This window comes from Chenopodium quinoa, unplaced genomic scaffold, assembly GCF_001683475.1.
Source record: "Chenopodium quinoa cultivar QQ74 unplaced genomic scaffold, ASM168347v1, whole genome shotgun sequence".
Taxonomy (NCBI): Eukaryota; Viridiplantae; Streptophyta; class Magnoliopsida; order Caryophyllales; family Amaranthaceae; genus Chenopodium; species Chenopodium quinoa.
In genome coordinates, this window is record NW_018743014.1 from 1,965,763 (window position 1) to 1,982,532 (window position 16,770).

At 43.7% G+C, this 16,770-nt stretch overlaps 1 protein-coding gene across 2 annotated transcripts in view; it reads right to left on the reverse strand.

Moving 5' to 3' along the window:
- The window catches only part of LOC110729901 (probable LRR receptor-like serine/threonine-protein kinase At1g05700), a 40,256-nt gene extending 24,710 nt beyond the window's left edge, over nucleotides 1–15,546 (reverse strand). For both annotated transcript variants that reach the window (XM_021909688.1, XM_021909687.1), the window contains exons 1-2: nucleotides 15,213–15,546; nucleotides 68–608 (exon numbers count right to left, since the gene is read on the reverse strand). In XM_021909688.1, the coding sequence (XP_021765380.1) occupies nucleotides 68–608; nucleotides 15,213–15,360 (689 nt within the window). In that variant the 5' untranslated portion in view covers nucleotides 15,361–15,546. The remainder of the gene's footprint in view (nucleotides 1–67; nucleotides 609–15,212) is intronic.
- Between the last annotated feature and the right edge of the window lie 1,224 nt (nucleotides 15,547–16,770).

Here is a 16,770-nt window from a genome sequence, read left to right on the forward strand (position 1 = left end):
ATTTTTTTTCATAAGCAGTGGTGTATGGAATTCGATGAAAGTAAATAAAGGAACAAAACACAGGTACCTTATATAGGTATTCGAAAAGAAGCCAGCATCCATGCGCCTCCGTAGATGTAGTGCACCATCACTAGAATTGTAAATTGAGCCGTTCAAAGGCTTTAACTCTAATGTAGATATAAAAGGTGTGCTTGATCCTGTTTTCACTAGACAAACATATATGAAATCCTCCGGTGGAGTGTAAATTAGATCGTAAAATAGCCCTTCTTTTATATCTAGGCTTATTGTCGCCCAAAAATGAACTCCAACATAAAGATCAAATTGTGGTATGGTGTTGAGGCCATCATAGTTTCCGTAGAAGAAACTAGCTCTGATCAAGTAGTTTTTATTTTTCCCTTGTGAAGCTTTCAAGGTGTAACAATTTCTATTACCATATGGGAAACTTCTAAGTGTGTTGTAACTTTTCCAAAGCCTACCATACGTGTGGTCGATATCCACTTCCATGTTTCTTCCGGTGTTTATGAATTCTACATCCGAAACAAAATATAATCCAGTCTCGTCATCATATCGTGAATCTCTAGTCATTCCACAATCAATGCTGATGAATCCTTCAAATTTTTATGCAATCAGAACCACCATAAATTAAAATAACACGCATTAGCAATGATAATTAATCATGATAATGAAGTTACATACTAATATAACCAATCATATCGTACTTTTTGTTAATTTGCATGGTACAATAGGACTATTTTTTAAACCTATAAACAAACTTACATGTGACTAGAAGTATTGTTTCACATACATTAAACTAATGTAAAAAAAAAAAAAAAAAAAAAAAAAAAAAAAAAAAAAAAAAAAAAAAGAGAGATAATTGGTATATGTATGCATGCCACACTGACCTGAAGAAAGTAGAAAGTTGTGATTTCATTTTATAAGGCTAAGGGGCTACTCCCATAATTCTATATGATTTTTTAGGTGAAACCTCATTAGACCTATAAATTAGACTTTCTTCCCATGACGAGTGTGACCCAAGCCTATTTTACACTATTACTTTGTCCAAAATAGTTCTAAATTTCAATTAAGTTTAGTCAGGTAAGTTCACATAAGGCAGAGAAAATGCACCATAAATTAATAAATTATTAGAGCATCTATTCAACGGTTATAGTTAGGGACTTGCTTGCTATTTTTCAAAACTCTAAAGCTACTATCTTAACTATTGAGGCCACTACAAAATAAAATCTAATTTAATTCTTTAATTTTATGATAGCCCATTTGTGACAGCCTCAAATCTTGTCTCTAAATCAACACTTTTAATGATAATCTTTTTTCCAGTTATAAAACACAATCAACTTTATACAAAAGACCCAAACAACCAACTCTTATGACTCAACTAAAATCTCAAACAAATATTCTACTCGTAATTGGCTTTCTCGACGGGATTTTTGCCCGTCATAATTGGCTTTTGTGACGGAAAAAGTATTCTATGACAACCCCTTATAGAACGGGCTTGTGGTGGGAAATCCCATTATATATATATATATATATATATATATATATATATATATATATATATATATATATATATATATATATATATATATATATGTGTGTGTATATATATGTATATATGTATATGTGTGTGTATATATATGTATATATGTATATATATATATATATATATATATATATATATATATATATATATATATATATATATATGTATATGTGTGTGTATATATATGTATATATGTATATATATATATACACACACACATATATATATGTATATATATATATGTATATATATTGTTTTGGGGTTTTTGGAGTCCCTCGGGAGAGTTACAATTTCAAGAATGGATACTGACCGTTTGTACCTGCAAAACCACGGAAACTCCAGTTGGGTGGAGTTCTGCCTCCGACGATCAAGTTAGTATGTATACGGACGGAGTTAAAAGTGCGGAATGTAAAGAGTTTCTCTCGGATTCCAAGAGAGAATATCTGCAATTAATATTGCTCTGATTTATGTGGATATTTCTGATTCCCTCATAAATGAGGATATCTCCCTATTTATAGGGTCTGGGAATCAGTTCCCCTTCTTGAGTTATGAAACCCAAAAGGCTGGTGGGCTGATTCATGCATGGATTGGGCCAAGAAGGCCATATTCTGCCTTTGGACTGGGAGTGCCACGTGTCAATAGAGGATTGGTTCATTTTGAACCCCTCTGAGGGTGACATGTGTCACAACCTAATAGGGCCACGTGGACCTGGGTATTTTTACCCTAAACATTTTCCCCTCACAGGTGTGACGTGGCAAGCCATGTGTCACCTGTGACAGGTGTCACGATCTGAGAAGGCGACAGTTCGTCTCTCTCTTTTTTTTTTTTTTTTTGGAGGCGACGATTCGCCTTCTAGGGGGAGACTCGTCTATAAGTAAGACCTCCCCCCTTTCCTTCTCCTCATTTACATCGTTGAAAACATTTTGGAGAGAGAGTAAAGAGAGCTTTGAGACCGGCTGTTATTATTTTCGTAACTGTCTGCTTCTTCTTGACTCAACCGGTTACCGCCTGGGTACTCATCACTCAAGGCTCATTAGGACCGTCTGAGCATACTTCATCTGATTTCACTACATTCAACGCACCTATAGTCGGTCAACTGTCTGGGGTATCTTCAAGCAATGCTTCCGAGAATGTCTGGGTTCTTCAACAACCTCTCTTGCTTTCCAACTGGGTACATCCGGGCAACCGTTTGGGTATCTAGCAAGCAACTGATAGATTTCCGGCTGCTGCTTCAGCTAGTCAACCTTCTCCACTTTTAAAGCATCTTCAAGGTACCTTCTCTACCCTTTTCAACTCTTTTAAGCTTTTCCAGTTGTATACTTTGTAAAGAATAATGGACTCACCCAACACACACACGGCACAGCCTAGGACAGTTGTCAGCCGGTCTTCTAAAACGGCTGAGTCTAGGACTGGGGATGCCGTCTCGGGGTGTTTGGACCACACTTTCTCTTCCACGAATCCGATCGTCTCTATGCATGTGTAAGACAGGATGGCCCGAACGAAGCGGACAGCTGTTGACCCCGACTATAGATCAGACGGCTCAGCTGAAGCACCGGCAGACATATATAGAATATTATGATCCTCCGGGTGCACCTAGTACACCCACTGACGACATTTTAGAAGAGTCTGAGGATGTAGACGGCGATCAGACCGTCCAACAATCAGACTCAGAAGAGTCAACTTCATTACAACCGGATGCCTTCCAAGAGGATGAGGAGGCTTACAAATGGCCATCCATCACCAATCCTACTGAAGCGCACATGTCCGCCAAGGATATCGTTACCCTGAATGCCACCTTCCCCGCCTTTATAAAGAAATGCCCGATTGAGGATAGGTGAGAGGTCCTAGTACCGCCTGCAGAGGCAACCGTCGTTTTGGATGACGACATTGATCACGTCGTCAACTATTTTGGCTATTATGAAGCAGCGTTTAAAGCCGGCCTCCGGTTCCCTCTCCACAACGTCATCAGAGCTATTTTAAGAGGCTATGATCTGGGCGTCTGGCAGCTAACACCCAATTCTTGGGTGAATATATAATGATATATTGCCGCCTGCGAGATGCAGGACATAATGCCTAGCTGGGAGGCGTTTGCACATATGCATTACCTCAGCCGTGCCCTAGGCGGCTAGAAGGCGTGGTTTACATTGATCACGCACCCTAAATATATGATGACGCTTGACAAGCCGTCAAAGTGGAGCAATCGGAAGAGCAAATTTTACTCAGTTTCCTCTCCTTCCCTTCGTATGAACCGTCAGCTCCGTCATTATAATAAACAGCCGGCTCTCTAAGGGAAAACATGCGCCCTTCCCCGCGTCCCGAAGGAGGCCTGGACGCAAATAATGGAGGCGGGGTTCTTCAAAAGAACCACCATGCCCTTAGATGATGGGTCTGAAATAATTGTACCCAAGAATTGGGTACCCCATCCGGACTGGCTCAAGGATGAGGCTTTCCTCTCCGCCTGTGGCCTTAGCACCCATTTTAGCAGACGTATGTAAAACAATTAACCGGCACTTTTATGCCGTCAATTTTCTTGCTGCAGAAAAAGGCTTGGAAATGGTGTCGCCTGAGAAGACGCCGGCTAAGTCTGTTGCCCAGATCCAAAAGGATCAGGTGGAAAAGAAAAAGGTCCAACTGGCGGCCAAGGATGATGGGGTAAGCTCCGGCTGTGCCTTTTCTTTGCAAAGATTTGATGTTAATATACAACTATTAACCAGTTGTGGTTATTTTACTTCTTTTTTAGGTTGGGAGAAAGAATTCTCCTCGCTCTCTCCAAAAGATGCTCAAACGGAGGGCTGAGGAACCCCCCCAGGCTCCATCCAAAGCAAGGAAAGTGTCGTCTACCCAGACTACCTCCACAAGGCTGCCTGTTGCTGACCGACCGACCTCTGCAGGCAAAATCCTGAAAGATCTTGGTCTGAACACCGAGACGGTGGACCTTGAGACGGGCGACACTGAGATGCCCTTGAGGCGGCCTCTTGTTGCGGTAACTGGCTCCAATGCGGCTGGGGGTAGGGTGCCCCTCAGCCTGAAAATCAAGGTAAAGCCTTCACCTTTGATCCCCCTAGCCGCTTGGGCCTATGCGAGTCAAGTCCCAAGCTACCCAATCAGGGGATTCCTCTGGCAGCCGGCAGAATATAGGTGCCGCCTATGCTGGTGACTTAACCAATCGCTCTATTGGTGCATATGCCTTTCCAAGATGGCTTGACCTCCAGCAATACGTGAAGAGGATGCTGAGGACCCTCACCCGATCTAAGATAGAGGCGGTGCCGGGTGCGCATCAGGTCAACATTGACCGCATCAACTAGCTGCTTGCTGAGGTAAGTTGCCGGTTGGGATAGTTGAACCAAGTTCACTTTCCACCGGCTGGGGTACTGTTATATAATTTATTCTTTTTTCGGATGTGTCATCATAGAGAAACTAACACTTTGCCGGCTGATTTTGCAGGTCATGCTGAGGGTGGATGGACTCAAGGTCCCCTTGAGGAAAAAACAACAGGAGGTAACGGACGCTAATAGGCGGGCATCTAACACAATAGATGTTGTTCACTATAACACTCTTATGTATGAAATAGAAACTAAAAGCCGGGAGATGAAACAGGAGGAGCTGATGAAGGAGCTCACTATGGCTGCGTATACGACAAACAAGAAGGCGTCTGACTTTAAGCTGCAAGTAAAAAACCTCTAGTCCGATCTTAAGGCACTAGAGGATGCCGATCAGGAGAACACCCAGCTGAGGGCAGACGTCTCCCGGCTGAAGAACGAGTTGGCCCAGACGCAGGCTGATCACAAGGCTGAGCTGGCGGCTGAGCAGGATCGACTGGTTGCTGAGAACGAGCGAGACTGCAAAGCTCGTATGAAGATGGCCTGGTATCTTGTTCACCCAAACTACGAATGGGAGTTCTTTGACCTGAGGTATAAGTATGCCAAGAGGTTTACGATGCCCCGGCTCTCGGCCTTGTAAAGCCGGCTCCCTTTGAAGAATGGGCTGGCCTTGAGGCCTCTGATGAAGAGCAGGAGGAGCCGGAAGATCAAGCGCCAGTTGATGCTAGTCAAGCTTAACCTCAGCAACACGAAGACGCTCTTCCATCCAGCCAGGGCTAGACGTCTTCCCCTCCTTAGCAGTAGTGAACTTATTTCAATTTCCGGCCAGCGTGCCGAGTATTTTAAATGTATCTTCCTTTTACCCCGGACGTAGTTCCGGCTGACAATTTGCCGACTGTGTCGGTTTTGCTATATTTGCCTCCGAAATATTTTGCTCCATATTTTTAACTTTTGTAATTTTAGATATTTTTGGATGTGCACGAAATTTTTGAGAAATAACTTAACACGACGGTTTTCCGAATGCATTGGCCTTATCTGCCTCTGGACAGTTGCTTGCTTGGTAATTGCCCCACTCTAAGCAGGCAGTCATCCAACGAGCATCCGGACAGAAAGTCAGACGGTCATTGACCACCTTAGAAATTTTGCAAATTACTTTCCAAGTCGAAATAGCAGACGGTTTTGGCTAGGCTCCAACCCAGATTACTCGATTAACGGCTGTGAGTTAGCCCTTAGGGTAATCAGTCTTTGTCGATTGCAAAAATAGCAAGCAGCCATTGGCCGGGTGTAGGTGCCATAACCAAGTTATGTTTTAGCTGCTAAGGTTTTGACTTAGCTTTATTTTTCAATTATAACCATCTGTATTGCTTTTGAACAATGACGTTATATTCAACCAAGATATCAATCACCGTTTGTGTTGTTTTGGAACAACGACCGGTTGTATCTAGGTCTCAATTGATTATTAAAACGGCTGTGAGTTATCTTTAACCTAGGCAGTCGGTTAAAGCCGTTTGAGTTATGATTTATAGAACAATGTAACACCCAAATGGGAGATTCTCTCTTCGACGAATTCACCCGAATGGGCGTCGCCGGTTGCCTGCTCATGTTGAAGTAGACGTAAAATTTTACATGCCTGTTTGTGCCTTGCACAGACGGTATTTGTACAAAATAAAGCATTTTTTCATTGATAAACTTTATCTATAAAAAATTTACAAGACTTAGAAGTAGTACTCTTTCAAGTTATCTACATTTCAAATTCTGGCTAGCTGTCTGCCGCCTGGAGTTTCCAGCCGGTAGGTGCCGCCTCTCACTTCTTTAGATATCCGATAGGGGCCTTCCCATTTGGGAGTTAACTTTCCTTGCTCATTGGCCCTACCGATTTCCTCCTTTTTTCATAACACAAAGTCCCCCACTTTCAAGGGTCGTTTGTGTACTCTTTTGTTGTAGGCTCTAGTCATTCTCAGACGGTAAATCTCATGACGCAAGGCAGCATTGCCCCTGCGCTCTGGGAGTGAATCTAATGCTAGTCGCATGGCCTCCCAATTAGCCTCTTTGTCATAGAGCATGATTCGAAGTGTTGGCTCATAGTGCTCAATAGGCAGGATGGCTTCTGCACCATATGTCACGAGAAACGGGGTTTACCGCCAGCCCTTTCAATTTTCTTCTTAATGCCGTCTGAAATGAGTTTGTTGAAGGCTTCAACTTAGCTGTTTGCTTGGGGACGGCCGACTGAGGCAAAGCAATGTGAGATCCCTTGTTCCCCCAACAAGCTCTTTAGGGTAGGCGTTTCAAACTGAGGGCCATTGTTAAAGACCATGGACATAGGTACCCCAAACTAGGTGATAATGTTCCTCCAAATGAAGGAGATGTCATCCTTTGTCTTTATGCCCTTGACCGCCTTTGCCTCTACCCATTTGGTAAAGTAATCAACGGCAACTAGAATGCAACTTCGTCCGCCTGTAGCAAGCGTATATGGACCCAGAATGTTCATGCCCCATTTGGCGAATGGCACCGGGCTATAGATAGCCGTTAGATCAGTAGCCGGACGGTGTATGAGTTTGCCGAATTTTTGACATTTATCACACTTCCTCACCATTTCCATGGCATCTGCCTCGAGGGTTGGCCAAAAGTAGCCTTGCCGCCTAGCCCTTTTTGCTAGAGTCATGCCGCCTATATGGGATGCACAAAAGCCCGAGTGCAGATCCTCTAGAACCTCTTTCCCCCTTTTGGGGTAACACATTACAGCAACGGCTGGAGGTAACCCTTCTTAAAGAGTTCTCCATTATGGATCTCAAAACTTGCGGCCCGTTTTTTCATTGCAGCCGCTTCTGAATAAGCCTCCAGCAAAGTGCCTTCCCCAGATAAGCCCGGATGCCATCCATCCAGGTCAAGCTTCGGTCAAGAACTCCAATGGGATCATGTTCAATACTTCTCATTTCCATGACTTCCCAAAAGACTGACCTAGGCGTATCACAGGAGGCTGATGATGCCAGTTTAGAGAGAGCATCCGCCTGATTGTTTTCTGACCTGGGCACTTGACTCAGGTGAAATTTGTCAAGTGTCCTGGCCTCATCTTTGACTGCTTGAAGATATTTGATCATAGCTGGACGGGTGGCCTCGTAGTCAACATGGTATTGGCTAATGATCAACTGTGAATCAGAGCAGGCGTCAACCTTTCTTGCTCCTACCTCCTTACACGTGCGGATACCGGCTAGTAGGGCCTCATATTCTGCCTCATTATTTGAGGCCTGGAACTTGAACCGTAGTGCATATTCATATTTGTCCCCTTCCGGAGACTGGCACATTATCCTTGCACCACAGCCGTTCATGGCAGAGCTCCCGCCTACGTAACTTTCCAATTCTGGTCAAGATTTTCCGGTCATTCGGCCTTGTCATTTCGATAATGAAGTCAGCGAACGCCTGACTTCCTTCCTAGGTTCGATAGTGATTTCAAGGCTTTGCATTTCAATAGCCCATTTCAGCATCCTACGGATGACTCCGAAGTTGTCATGGGTCGCTCGAAGGGTTGATCTGTGTAGACCACCACCGGATGTGCCAAGAAGTAGGGTTTCAACTTCTTAATTGCCATGAAAAGAGCAAGGCCAAATTTTTCAACCAAGGGGTACCGCAGTTCAGCATTTCGAAGAACATGGCTAATGACATAGACTGGGAGCTGAATGCCGTCTCTTTTAGCTAGGAGAACGGCATCGAGAGCATGGTCTAAGACAGCCTAATACATTTAAAGAACCTCCCCTGCTAGGGGGCTAACCAGCCTTAGCAATGAATGCAAGTGCTCTTTCAATTTTTGAAATGTCGCCTCGGCATTTTCCCCCTATTCGAATCTAGTCTTCTTTTTAATTGCTTGGAAGAAATAGAGGCACTTGTCCCCTAACCGGCTGAGGAATCTCCCCAATGCCGCCAGACAACCGGTTAATTTTTGAACTTCTTTGACAGTGCGGGGTGACTTCATATCAATTACCGCCTGTTTTTTTATTAACCAAAAATCCGAGAAACTTCCCAGACTCAACACCAAAGACACACTTCTTGGGATTAAGTATGACCTTGTCCCGCTTGAGGGTGGTGAATGTTTCTCGGAGGTCAGCAAGGTGATCCGTCTATAGCTTAGATTTGACTATCATGTCATCAATGTACGCCTCTACATTCCTCCCAATTTGATTAGTGAAGACTGTATTAATCATTCGTTGGAAAGTAGCAGGCGCATTCTTCAGCCCAAACGGCATCACCGCATAACAGAATAACCCTTGATCAGTGACGAATGTCGTCTTCTCTTGATCTTTTTTCCACAAGGTACCTGATAAAAGCCTAAGTAAGCGTCCATGAAGCTCATCAAGGCATGACCGGCTGTAGAGTCGACCAGACTGTCGATTTTTGGAAGTGGATAGCTATCCTTCGGACATGCCTTGTTCATATCTGTGTAATCATCACACATGCGCCAGTTACCATTCGGCTTTTTCACTAGAACAACGATTGCTACCCAATCCGGGTAGTAACATTGCCGAATGAACCCGGCATCCATCAGATTCTTGACCTCGGCAGCAGCCGCCTGAGATCTCTCTTCATCGTGGTTTCTTTTCTTTTGCCTAACAGGCTTCTTTTTTGGATCCACGGCAAGTTTGTGGACAACGAGATCCGGGCTGACGCCTGGCAATCTGGCATCTCTTCCACTTCAAGGGCAAAAATGTTTTTGAATTTTTTCAATAGTTTGTGCAAGTTTGCACCCAACCTTGCAAAAGCAGCCGTCCCAACCTTAACAGTTCGCTCCGGACGTGCATCGTCTAAAGGGATGTCAATATGTTCACCAGCCGACTAGGGACGGAGATCATCTGACCGTTCCCCGATCAGTGATTGCTATTGCTTTTCCTTTTTGACGGCCACCAACTGGTCCACCTTCCTCTTTTTGTCGGCTGCCTTTGGAGCAGGCGCGGCTTCCTTGAAATCCTCAAGGTCAATGGGTTCTTCGCCTTGGGCGGATGCGGCCACTGTAGGCTTGACGTCTAAGAGATAAAAATCCCTTTCCGTCTTCTGATCCCCATTTAGAGAACCCACTGACCCGTCATCCCTCTCAAATTTCAGCAACATGAGGGATGGGATGATGACTACCTTGGAGTTGAGGGTTGGACGGCCCAAAATCAGATTGTAGGCTGTCAGTTCCTCAACTACTAAGAATTTGACAACCATATGGCGTCCTTCCCCCTTCTTTCCTAGCCGGATGGGTAGGTCAATCCTCCCCACCGGATGCACTACTCCACCCCTAAAACCGACCAGGGGGTGAGAGACCTTGTGCATGCTCCTAGGCTTGTACTTGAGCTTTGCTAAGCACCAGTAGCTGATCAGGTCAGATGAACTCCCAGTATCTATAAGGATTCGACCCACTCTTTGGTTGGCCACCTTAAATTCAATCACTACGGGGTCATCATGCGGCCACCTGACCTTGCCCCGATCTTTCTCAGTGATGATGACCTCAGGAAAGGTGTCTTTCGACGCCTGACCCTCATCAACTGAGTTGACCTCCAGCCTTCTGATGTAGTCCTTGGTGCCCCGGATGGTAGGACCCCCTCCAGCGAAACCGCCTGCTATAGTATAGATCTGCTCTTCATCAGTGTCAGAGCTAATAGCAAGCTGGTCTGATTTTTTGGACGGCTGTCCATTGTTTGTTTTGAGGGTCACCCTGGACTTCAGAATGTAGGATTTCAGTACCCCTTTGTCAGCTAGACGGTCCAACGACCGCTTGAGGTAATAGCAGTCATTGGTGTCATGGCCTATATCCTCATGGAAGTGACAGTATTTGTTTTTGTCCTGACTTTTGGCGGAACTTTTCATTGCAGCCGGTTTCTCAATAGTCACCCGGTCTTTGATCTCCATGGGGATGGAGTAACAGCCCTTATGAACTCGTACTTGGGGACGTTCGGCTTCAACTCTTTCTTTTTCTTCTGGGATGGCTAACCAGAATTGTCCGCCACCCAAACTTCTTTCCTTTTCTTGCTCTCTTCTTTTTTAGCCGGCTGAGCAGACCGACTCTCTTTTTTGTCGGACTTTTTAGGGTCCGACGGCTGCTTGATGGCGCAAAACTCTGTTTTCTGTATATAGGCTTCTGCTTCCATCAACGCCTCTTGGAGGGTGGCAACCCTCTTTCTGATGAGGTTGAATTTAAAGGTCGACCCGTCCTTCAGACCCTTAAAGAAGTCTGTGTATGCAACTTCGTCAGATAGCCCTTGAATCTGAATTCTCATCAGATTGAACCGCCTGACGTAGGACCTTAGCCCTTCTCTATCTTCCTGCTGTATAGCTCCCATGTTGAGACTTGTCTTCTTGGCAGGAATGTTCATAGAGAAGTTGGAAGCAAACAAGTACGTAATCGTCTTGAAGCTATTGATGCAACCGGCTGGCAGGTTGCCAAACCATCGTTGGGCTATGCCCTTCAAATGTTGCCGGGAATCATCGGCACCAAGTGGCGTCATCCTACCCCTGTAAATATATGAGGTTGGTATATGCCATTAGGTGGTCTTCTGGGTTGGTGGTACCATCATAGGTACCTACCAACACATTCTTAACATCGGCCGGCTGTGCCGCCTCGGTTATCTCCTTGGAGAACGCCGATGGCTATTCCCCAAGTTTTAGAAGCCGGAGCTTCCTGTCCATTGGCTGGATATTCTGCGCCACCTGATCCCCAAAGAGGGCCAGCTGCATGTGTGGAGATCCTTTGGGCATGTATGGCTGCTGGGGCACATACGGTGCTGGCTGGATAATCTGAGGGCTAGTACGTGCGAACAAGTCGCGTGACTGACTCTCTCGGTTTGTTTCCGAATACCTCATCGAAGTATTCTGGAAACTGTCTAGATAATTCGATGTTGAAGCCGACTTGGACAATTGTTGACTTCTCTTTAGTTGGATTATCATCCAGGCATCTGTGTAAGTCTTTCTTGATCCATCCGGCTGAACTTGCAGGATGGCATTCCTTTTTTCGGCTTCAAGGAATCGGAATTTTGATAAATCAATCATGGGCCCATCCGTCCCCTTTGGTTTAGGGTCAGGAGTAGGCACACGGTCCTTCACATGATTCTTCCTTGAGGGAGAAGGCTTCTTAGCCGACTGACCCCTATTGGTGCCAGTCGTCTTCTTGTTTATCAGGTCCTTGATTTCCCCTTTGAAACTCGTTATGAATTTCATGAGTTCGTCTCTTTTAACGGGGGCAGCACCCTCCACCTCCTGGGGTTGTCCAACCGGCTTGACGGTTGGGTTTATTGGACAAGCTTTGTCTTCGCTTCGTTCCCTTGTTTCCTTGGAACGGGTACGTCTTGTTTTGAGTGACCCGTCTAGGGCCACATAGGTCTCGACATAGAAGTCGTCACCACTGTCTTGGTCTGTATAGGCCTCTACTCCAGCCAAAGGTCGTTTCTCATTAGTAGGCGGTACAGACTCATGCGAAGCCATCTTAGAAGTACTCTCCCCATAGACAGCGCCAAATGTTTCGGGGTTTTTGGAGTCCCTCGGGAGAGTTACAATTCCAAGAATGGATGCTAATCATCTATACCTGAAAAAACCACGGAAACTCTGGTTGGGTGGAGTTTCGCCTCCGACGATCAAGTTATTATGTGTGCGGACGGAGTTAAAAGTGCGAAATGTAAAGAGTTACTCTCGGATTTCAGAAGAGAATATCTGCAATTAATATTGCTTTGATTTGTTGGATATTTTTGAATGCCCTCATAAATGAGGATATCTCCCTATTTATAGGGTCTTGGAATCAGCTCCCCTTCTTGGGTTATGAAACCCAAAAGGCTAGTGGGCTGATTCATGGATTGGGCCAAGAAGGCCATATTCTGCCTTTGGACTGGGAGTGCCACGTGTCTACAGAGGATTGGTTCATTTCGAAACCCTTTTTAGGGTGACACGTGTCACCACCTGATAGGGCCACTTGGACCTGGGTATTTTTTCCCTAAACATATATGGTCTTTTATAACGAGTTAGTGATGGATTAAAATTAGTAACGGTTAGATTTATATTTAAAAAAAATTAACCCAACCACTTTAAACCAGCAACCCTAACCTGCCCAACCACCATCTCCCTGTCCGACGACACTACTCCAGGCTCCTCTGACCGCCGGCAACGCTACCCTTGTTCCCCCTACCGCCGGTTACACTACGCCAGCTCCACCTCGACCACTGCCCACCAAGAAACCCAAACCCCTCCCACCTTAGTCAAGATCGAACCCCCTAGCTTTCTCCTCCACCGACCACTCTTCTCCACCCACCGCAACTCCCTAGCTTTCTCCTCTGCCCAGATTGAACCCAAACCGCCCCACCTCAGTTGAAACCCTAAACGGATGGTGGTTGTGGTTCAGTCAGAACCCTTATTTAAGATTGGTCTGGGCGGAGGAGAAAGATAAGGGGGTTGTGGTGGCTGGTTGCATTGGGAAGAGGATAGAGAGGGAAGGTCGTCGGCGGGGTTTGGGGTTCTGGGTGACAATGGGGCTGGGGTAACGTCGCCGGCGGGGGGAACGGGGAACCCTAGGCGCTAGTAGTTAAGGCGCAGGGAGAGGGTGGCTGACAGGTGGAGATGGAGGTAGTGGTGGACTGGGGCTGGCTCCCCCTGCCGGCGCCTGGCACCCAAAGCGCCGACGACCCTACCCCACCGCCTTTCCCCCACCAATGCAGCCCACCCCCCTCCCTTTTCCCCTTCTTGTTGCCCCGACCTCCACCCCGAACCGAAAACCACCCCCCTCCCCATTCGCCCCACCAGAATCGTCGCTTCCCCCCCCCCCCCCAAACACCCTGTGCTAGTATTGTGACCCACCTCCACCCCCAATCCCCTCCTTTCTCGATTTGGTTTTCCGCCCTCCACAACCGGAACTCCCTTTAAACCCCTCCAACCATTCGAAACACCCTCAAAACCCCTCCCCCACTCCCGAAAACCCCCAACAACCACTTCCTCACCGTAGAAAACCCTAGCCGCTAGGGTTTTAGGGTAAGCGGAGTGGTGGTTGGAAATTTTCAAAATAGGGAATGGTGGGGTTTAAAGGTGGTTAAGTGGGGGTTTTTGGGAGAGGGAATGTGGCTTAAGGGAAGCGCCGGAGCGGCGAGTCTAGTGGTGGGGAGGGACGACAGTTGGGCCAGCGAGGTGACTAGGCCAGGGAGGTGGCGGGTTGCTGGAGTTCTAAGGTGGTTGGGGTTTTGGTTGGGTTTTTTTTTTTTTTTTTTTTAACATTTTACTTATTTTTTCTTTTTTTTGAATAAACTTAACGGAATCCGTCAACTGGTAGCAATTTTAAACTGTGATTTTAGGTGGTAGTAAAATTAAAAAAAAAAATTTAAGGGTAGGAAAAATGAGATGCATGTATTTAGGTGGTAGCAAAAGTGAAATTACCCTTTAAATTTTAATATATTTTAAATATGGTAAATTTGTAATAATATTTTTAAAAAAAATGATGAATCTATTAAATAATAGATTCGTAGTTTGTACTACACAAATTAATATTAGGAATCTTCTTACTAATAGCATATTTACCACAATAAGTTATTGAGTATTTCTTATTATTCGTACCCATCGGTGGCAATACATAAATTTTAAATACTTATTTAGCTAATACACCATAATTTATTCTTTACATATATCATTGAATTATTTAAACACTCATATGGTCTAAGATATAGTATTAATATAGTCACGGGGAGAGTGAGGGATAGCTCAAGTGGTTAGAGCTTTCCTCCCGATTCTAAGAGATCCTGGGATCGATTCTCACCCCCGCCTTGTGGCTCTCTAAACGCCCAAAAAAAAAAAAAATATAGTCATGGCGTTATCAAATACAAAGTATGTTATAATCGTATTTTGTCCTATTATTTTTATAAATAATTCTTTTCCAAATTAAATATAGTGAAACTAACCTAACCTAGTTTCAATATATTATTAACCCGACTAATTTTCTTTTACAATTTTTTAATGCTCTAACTACCACAATTACCTCTTATTTTAATTAAGTCAATTAAATTGCCTAAAACTATGTGCCGTTCAAAAGTATAGCACTTATTAAAACACAGAGAGAGTATTTTTATCCACTTTCTCTCTCTAACTTTCGTCTATAATAGTACTATTCATCTTTTTAGTGTATTTCATTCACTTTCTCCTCCCATATCTTAAATACTAGTTGGAAATTTTATCTAAGGTTGAAAATAAATACGAAGTATTCTTAAAAAAAATAAAAATAAATAAGTAAATGAAAGCTGAGGTAGTGCATGTAATGATTTAGGTAGTACTCTTAATAATATAAAGCTTCATAGTAACTAATTGAATGTATAAGCAAGTGAATAGGAGAATAATTATACCTGCAGCAACTCTTTTATCGGCTAACGAAGTCAAATTTGCAGCATCATCAGCAGCCAAGGAGAAAATTAATCCATGATTATAAATCAACAAGTATGGTATAAGGATAATGTTGATGGTGTTAAATGACATAACCCAAACCCACGACATTTTTTTTTAAAATAAATAATTTTTTTGGACTAAAGAATTACTTATGTGTATATTCAGGCATTCAGCTGCATACTCTTAATACATACTTTGCATAATGCTGTGATTTAATCTCTATCAGCATGGACAAGTGACAATAAACAGTTTATGATTACTTTTCTATTGACTTGACTTTGAACCTTCTTTCACCACTCGATCCTAGGATATTTATCTGGTTAATTTGTTATTTAGTAATCTTTGTCTGATCTTTCAATTTCGAGTTATTATCTTATCACGCTATATTTATTGATTTACAACCACAGTTAACAATTCAGTTGTATTTATTCTTGTTTTGGTGCGTCAAGTCATGAGAACTATGCGTTGACTCGTACAATTACGACTTGGTAATGTTAATACGTACAACAAAGACACTGAATGCCCACATGCAAGAGTACGTACTCTTACCAAAAGAGCTTTCAGTCTTTACTTTTTAGCGTGGGATCTACTCTAAGGATGCAGAAACCGTGGGAGTTGTTAAACATCGCCCATAAATCTCTACATAACGCCCACAATTATTTTTATTTTGACGATTTTGCCCTTTTCTAATTTTTTCCCAAAACGTAATTCTCTCTCGCAAAAAATGTGGAGCAGGACTGGATCGCCGAGGGACACCGGAGAGCCGTCATCGTCGCCGGAAAGCGAGGTACTTTTCGGTAAAAAATTACGAAATGCTGGCTGGTGTATGGCCTGACTGTTGCCACCGTGACGTCTGGCTGGGACGCCTCCACCGTGGCGGTGGCGCCTGGGTGGGACGCCGCCACCATGGTAGTGGCGTCTGGCTGGGGCGCCACATCCATGGTGGCAGCGTCCCGCCCAGACGCCACCGTCATGGTGGAGGTGTCCCGGCCAGACGCCACCCAGCAGTTCATAATTTTTTTTATTATTTTATTTAAAGTTTTTGTTTTTTTTTTGGTTTTTTAACTTCGATACTAATTTGAAATTAAATATGTGTTAATAATTTCAAAAAAAAATTTTTTGTTAATTTTGTATGAATACTTTTATGCATAATTATGTGTTAAATTTATAAATTAATTATGTGTTAATTTTGAAATTAAATTTACAAATAAAAAATTTAGAAATTAATTATATGTTAATTTTTTGCTAAATGTATTAATTTAAATCTTTATATAATTCTATGTATTTAAAAATAATATGTCATTGTTGCAGGATTATGGTGGAGACGGAAATGATTATAGTGGGATTTTTGTACATGATAGTCCCTTCGAAGATGTTTAACAAGCGATTGATTAGGAAAAACAGGTTGCAATTAGATTTGATTTTTGTTTAGTAGTAGCAACTCATAAATCTCAACGGGATGGTAAAATGGATCGCATTTTGAGATGCGACCGTTATCGCAAAAGGGAGTAACGAGAT